Here is a 7,279-nt window from a genome sequence, read left to right as displayed (position 1 = left end):
CCGACTAGGCTCTAGTCGGAGATGAGGATTAAGTTTCATGATTTTTAAAAGTGGTAAAAATAGGGCAAAATCTGGTGACTAGCTGTCGAAATTATACGTGTTGAACCAGATTGTCATTAATTGACGATCAAAATAATCTCGTAACCCTCCGGTCTGGCGGCCGTTGGGAGGAGGGTTACGTTATCGCAATTAGTAGTACGTGCAGACATGGTTTCCTTGGAGATGACCCCCGACCCTGACAAGTTGCGTCATGCTTTTTTTTGAACCGTGGGTGATACCTGGGCTAAGATTTTTAACAAGAGACGTCAAAGAATCTTTGGTCAGGGAACCAGACTACATTTTTTTTACATTCGGCGTGTGCGCTCAGTTACGTACGCGACTGCCCATTCGCGTCTGTCCGCGCTAGGAAAACCGTACGTTCGACTTGATTGACGTACTTAAAAAATATACGCGCCTTTTAAACATGACGCACATGACGCTCGCAGTTTGTACGCTCACGAAACCAATCTGTAACTAAACCACGTATGAACTTCTCCCTGTGTTGTTATTCGAACACTGCACAACAATTCTTATGAGAATTTGCATCCAGTGCACATATTATTACAGATTAGGTTAAACAAAAACAGGCAACCCAAAAACATGCACACTCTGTTAACTTTATATTCATAAATGTACTTCTGCATATCTTATTTCCTGAATATCTAAACACTTTCATTAAAATACCGAGAAGAAGAAAAAAACTCGGTCGAATGCATTGAAAATTTATAATTATTCACTTCAGAGGTTAAATGAAAATCGAGCTCTAACCAGTAACATCGGGTGTTAAATTCAATGGGAGACTTTCTGGGACGATAGAGGGCAGCAGACTTACCGGGTAAATCCATTGTTCTCAGAATTATGCGCATGTTCAGAACTACGTAAACAATGGAAATTTACCCGGTATGTCTGCTGCCGCCTAGCGTTGGAAAGTCTCCTATTGCAGTGGACTGAGGTTGCACAGCTGTTAGTAAAACTGACTACATGTATTATGCTTTACATGGGGTTAGGCATACCACCATAATCAGAGTCCAACAGTTCGTGTGTTCATGTTTTTCCTAAATGATGTTTCAGTGTATTAATTAAGTATTATATGGTGTAGTATAGGTGTCTTGCTTAAGGACACGAGTGTCAGGACTGGGACTCGAACCCCATACACTCAACTGGTCAGAAATACAAGAGTTTGAGTCAAACACTGAAGACCAGAGTTGGTCATACCGATGGCAAACATAAATAACCAACATTTATTTTACACTGCCATTTTGCGTCAAAGGTGTTGGCTGAAAAAAAAAACGATTTTAGCACAAAACGATGATTGTTTTGTGCATTAGTCTCGTAAGATTTCCCGTTTGCTTTTGTATCTAAGTTTGCCATTCAGGGGGGCGGATCCCCTCCCACTTTATATTATTACAATGATGTACAAAAAAAAATGTTGTGGAGTTTATTATTAACGTGCATATCCCGTCCAGTCCATACGCGTTCGTATATTATGTTTAACTAGCTTATAGAGGGCGGAGTTGCTCCCACTTCTGCTGTTCTGCGTTTAAGGGGTGGATCCCCCCCCCCCCTCAAAGAAAAACACAGTTTATAATTTTGCTCTGTACAATTTAAGGGTTTGGGTGTTTGTTCCCACTTTTTGTCGATATTTCATTCTGCCACGGCGTCTCATATGTATTTGTCGGGCTGAAAGTTGGACATGTTCACGTACATCTACAAAATAAAGAAAAAAATACAAGTAGTTAGCTGCAGTGAAGCAGTGTCAATACAAAGTTAAGTTGTTCAAATTAAACTACCCATAATTATGGGATTGTTTGAAGCTTTGCATGATGTGGAGAAATAAGAAGAAACTATGAATAAATAGCTGGTTTGGTCTCCTGGGCCCAATTTCATAGAGCTGCTAAGCACACAAATTTGCTTAGCATGAAATTGCTTCTTTGCTAAAAACAGGATTACCAACCGAATTTCCTTTTGTTGCATATTGCTTGTTACTGGTATTCAGCTGTTGTTTGCTTATCCTGAAAATCACGTGGAAATTTGGTTGGTAATCCTGTTTTTATCAAGGGAGAAATTTTATGCTTAGCAAATTTTTGTGCTTTAGCAGCTCTATGAAACTGGGCACTCACCGGGTCTTTGACAATTACAAACCGGCTCTTTCCAGAGCCAACGCTCACTCAAGAAAAAGATTTACACATGGTTTACTAATTATTTATAGTTTCTTCTTATAAACTTTCCATGTCAATAGAGGGCGGACTCTACTTAAAAACGTAATCTATGACGTTACCGGTGCGTCTGCGATCATCACGTCCAGAGTTCTCTTAAGGCTGATGAACGTTGGACGTGTACGAGGGACCTCTTTCCAGCACTCCTTCATGATGGAAAATCTGTCAATTTGTATAAAAGGTATAGACATAAACAACATTTATATTTTATACAAATAGCAATATTAATTGAGCATTGTTATTTATAATGAAACGTTTGTAATAGAACGAGGTAATTCCGTCTCAGTGCCTTTGGATGTGGCACTGGGACGGAGTGAACCTTTAACAGCGATATTGGAACTTGGAGTCGACAGGTGGCAGCAGATTAAACAAAGTATAATTAATCATTCTTTACACATACTTTATGCACGCGCATTATCCAAGACCATTGGATTTGTACTGATCAGTTTGCTCTCTGCTGCCACCTAGCGTCCACAAAAGTCCAATATCCCAACATGGTCGGAGGACTTACACTTGTCTACTGCAATGTGCTGGGTGTGGTAACCTGTAGCCTTCAACCAAGGATCCAATGATGTCATTTGTTGTCATACCACGATAGGGATGAGCACCTTACCAAAGAGAATGAAGTTGGTTAGCTGATGACGTCAATCTTACATTCCTACGCCCTCAGCGACCAAAATGTCTACAATTGTCTTTACTGTGTTTTTGCTAATATGCATTTGTTGCTGCAGCTACTGTTTCCCAAGCTGCATGTTGTTGAGAGCATGACGCGCCAAACTACTTACCCAATGTCACAATTTCCCACAGCAGGACTCCAAATGACCACACATCGCTCATCGTGGTGTATGTGTTGTCCACGAGGCACTCCATAGCTAACCAACGGACTGGCAACAGTCCCTTCGTAGAATAAAAAACAAAACAAACAATCAATAATAGTCAATGTTGTATAGTTACAGAGTTTGTTGCCCTATGGCACAGGGCACAGAGTTATGGATGCACAGGGGCCAGTCTAATGTAACTCTTGTACGATGAGGGCGTTCTATGCACAGATGTAAAAGGTGTACTCAACTCTTTTGTTTTATAGGAAAGGAGGTAGGCAACAATTTAGAAACTTGTATGAGAAAGTTCATTGCTGCGATGGATTTCGACAACGAAGGTGCGTGTATGAGGCAACGATTGAGGGCGCACTCTATCTTACCATTGACGTCATTTCGTATTGGTCTGTCGCCGACACATCACGTGCCAGTCCGAAGTCGGACAGCTTGCACACCAACTCTTCAGTCAGTAGAATGTTACGAGATGCGAGGTCGCGATGAATGCACTACAGGAAAAACAATAATCAAACAAAAATAGAACTCTCTGAAATGGCGGGAAAAATTCTCAGAACTGGAGGGAAACACTCTTAAGAGTTGGCAGAAAATGTAACCATAGACTCTACTTAAAGAGTAACTCATCCTAACTCGAGATAAGACTAGTCTTAACTCTTTGTTAAATCCACCCATGGGGTAATATAATGCTTGAGCGACGGATTTCCACAACCATATAAACCTGTTTCTAAAAAAGTTACAAGATAATCCTTGAAAGTCACCTGGAAGTGGTATTTTGTCAATATAAAGCTTTTGTCACCAAAATATGTGTTTTGATGTGTGGAATATGAATAAACAATTAACTAAGGTTTAAAAAAATTAGTTTCCATGTTATTTACAAATTTGAAAAAAAAGCCCGACCCGAGAGGGCGCTGTTCGTGACGTCAATCGAGGCGCGATGAATCGCATGCAGTGCTAACACAACATAGTGACGCTTGGCGCAAGCTAAAAACATGCCCTCAAAGTTGAAACAATACCTGATTTGTTCACGTTAGGCAAATGCTCCTTTAGGTTCGTTACGTCTTTCGTACCTTCTTCGACTTCCCCACCAGCTGGAAAAATTATTGGGATGGCGTCATGTTTTAGAAGAAGAATTTTTCTCTTCATGTCAATATGTGTAGTGTATTCCGGATTCTCAAAGCACGACGGCTCGAAGTGTTTGCTGCACAGCGCTGGAAAAGACGTCGGACCGGACAACTTGGCAAACTTACCAGCAGCAATACACCTGGTCGACATTGCCGGAAAAATGCAAAAAAATACTGTTTCAAAACGTACAAACTCACGACTAGGACTTGAATGTACTTGCACGTACGTGTGTTCGATGTTCGATCGAGGCAACGTCTTCCTCGATTGACATCACAAAAGGGGTAGGCGGAGTCACCCCCACACAACTTTATCTAATCTTTTAAACATATAAATCGTTAAAAACAATTACTCAAAAAATTATTTTATTGTTCAGGAACGAATACTCTAATGTTTGAAGAAAATAAATTATATTTCCAGGTGCCTTTGAAACGAGTTATGAATTGAAACAGAGAGTTGCACTATTACCAGAAACAAATTGCATAGGGAAACTAAAACAAGGAAGAACATTTTCTTTTAAGACATGTACAGTGTATAGGCCTATACAAAAAGTCATATTATTTTTAAAAGTACGTTTAGTCCTACATAATTTAAAGGGTATGTAAACGTTTGATAATGACTTGGAAACTTGGATAGTATAATTAAAGCACTTTGAGAAATGATTCACTTCGAAGAAGTGTTGTTATGAAAAAAATATCACTTTTTATCCCCCAATATTTGAATCTGAGAAGCGTTACCGTGGTTACCAACAGCTAATTACTAGTCACAAGCATTGTATAATGGCATGCAATTTTGGCCAATAACATGTGAAAGTAAGCAAGCTTTTTTACTCAAAATAATTATTAGCATAAAACCTTTCTCGGTAACGAGTAATGGGGAGAGGTTGATAGTATAACATTGTGACAACATTGTGACAAGAGTGTTTTTTTCTGTCATTATTATCTCGCAACTTCGATGACCGATTGAGCTCAAATTTTCACAGGTTTGTTATTTTATGCATATATTGAGATACACAAACTGTGAAGACTGGTCTTTGACAATTACCAATAGTGTCCAGTGTCTTTTTATAAGAAGCTCTATGAAATTGGCCCCTGCTCACAGATACAAAATCACAAGACTAGTAACAGTTTATTTTTCTACGTACCCCCACGCACGATAAGTAATCCATGCCATTTGCTATCTGAGATGCAAACGTGAGGAGCTGGAAGGGAGAAATCGGTTCAACATCAAGGTCATCCTCTATTGACTCCTTCCAAGATAACTTATTCTTCCTCAGGAAGTCTTGAAGATTTCCTCCAGGAAGGAATTCAAGAATCAAGTAGAAAGGATCTTAGATGAGGAGGGCACGAAAAAGAAAACACGATAAAAATGTGATTTTTAATTTCGTGGTTAGCGGTGATAGAATGCAATTAGACTTGATTCAAGTCCCGTACTCGTTCTTATAAGCATATCGCGCCAACTACACGACTAGAAAACAAGCCATTATGGCAGTGAGCGCTCACCGTCAATGTGGTCCCAAGAATGGAAGAAGTTGGGGAATGCAGAGCATCACAAAACAATAGTTTTCTGGCGATGGCATGTGAATGGGACTTGAGTCAAGTCTAGAATGCAATAGACCTTTGCACTTGATGTTATACCAGTAGGGCGCCCTCACCTTGAGGAAAAAAGGAGGTTGTTCATTGGCCAATACTGTGTGCCACGCGTACAAATCTGTGCGTTTCGATTGTTTCGTCATCATTATTTTTATACCTCTAAGATGGCGGCTGGATGACGTAAATGCATAAGGTCCATTGATCTCTACTATAATTGACAATAGATATCAATGATAAGGTCTGTACAGATTATTACTACAATTTTAATGATGTAATTGGAGCGAGTCTATGTGTGACGTATATTTAGTTAGCAGACGATCAGCAAGTACTTTGTAGAAACAGACATGGAGCAAGTCTTTAAGTGAGTTTGTGCGTAAGTGTAAAAAGCCTATGAACAGTGAGTCGACTTGCAGCAAGTCTATGAAAAATTGCTATGACTTGCAGTAAGTTTATGGTTGCTTCGCACGCGACTTTCCAATGAAAAATAAGAGGAAGTTGAACGAAAATGAAAGTGGGCATAGGCCTATACGAATAAATTACAAGAGTTCAAATGTACGACAAATATTTCGACAATAATTGCATGAACAGTTGGAGAAGAAATTGGGCTACAACCTTTTTAAAGGTTTCGAAATTTTACTGGGGATTTGTTTTGTTTCCTAGGCAAGATTTAATTTAAAGGCAGTGGACACTATTGGTAAATACTCAAAATAATGATTAGCATAAAACCTTACTTGGTAGTGAGCAATCGGGAGAAGTTGATAGTATAAAACATTGTGAAAAACGGCTCCCTCTGAAGTAACGTAGTTTTCGAGAAAGAAGTAATTTTCCACGAATTTGGTTTCGAGACCTCTTAGAATTTGAGGTCTCGAAAAAAAGCATCTGAAAGCACACAACTTCGTGTGACAAGGGTGTTTTTTCTTTAATAGTAAAATCGCAACTTCGACGGCCAATTGAGCTCAAATTTTCACAGGTTTGTTATTTTATGCATAAGTTGAGATACACCAATTGAGAAGACTAGTTTTTGGCAATTACCAATAGTGTGCAGTGTCTTAATGAACAAGGGAAATTAGAAATTAGAAATACCAGCTAACTTATACCCAATTCAAGACATTCGTTAAAGCTCACCTGTTCAAGCAAGCTTCCTTGACCATTAGCTGTGCATCGGTGCCTTAGAACAAACTTATAGCGCTCTATACATGACTTTTATTGAGTGATTGATTGACTGATTGTTTGTTTGTTTGTTTGTTTGTTTGTTTGTTTGTTTGTTTGTTTGTTTGTTTGTTTGTTTGTTTGTTTGTTTGTTTGTTTGTTTGTTTGTTTGTTTTTTTGTTTTTTTGTTTGTTTGTTTGTTTGTTTGTTTGTTTGTTTGTTTGATTGATTGATTAATTGAACAAAATACCTGTTTCTATACAGTATCCCAACATGGAGACGACATTTGGATGGGCGGTCAGGGTTTCGTGGACTGTAATTTCCTTCTTGAAAT

The 7,279-nt window shown here is 38.9% G+C and overlaps 1 protein-coding gene across 1 annotated transcript in view; it reads right to left on the bottom strand.

The window, feature by feature from the left end:
• Positions 1-981: 981 nt before the first annotated feature.
• The window catches only part of LOC117305343 (tyrosine kinase receptor Cad96Ca-like), a 15,352-nt gene continuing 9,054 nt past the window's right edge, over positions 982-7,279 (bottom strand). Inside the window, exons 9-13 of the mRNA XM_033790206.1 lie at positions 3,454-3,576; positions 3,041-3,152; positions 2,767-2,863; positions 2,318-2,417; positions 982-1,746 (exon numbers count right to left, since the gene is read on the bottom strand). Of these exons, the coding sequence (XP_033646097.1) occupies positions 1,702-1,746; positions 2,318-2,417; positions 2,767-2,863; positions 3,041-3,152; positions 3,454-3,576 (477 nt within the window). The 3' untranslated portion in view covers positions 982-1,701. The remainder of the gene's footprint in view (positions 1,747-2,317; positions 2,418-2,766; positions 2,864-3,040; positions 3,153-3,453; positions 3,577-7,279) is intronic.

This window comes from Asterias rubens, chromosome 22, assembly GCF_902459465.1.
Source record: "Asterias rubens chromosome 22, eAstRub1.3, whole genome shotgun sequence".
NCBI lineage: Eukaryota > Metazoa > Echinodermata > Asteroidea > Forcipulatida > Asteriidae > Asterias > Asterias rubens.
The sequence above is the reverse complement of the archived record's forward strand: the minus strand, read 5'-3'. Positions and strand labels throughout refer to the sequence as shown.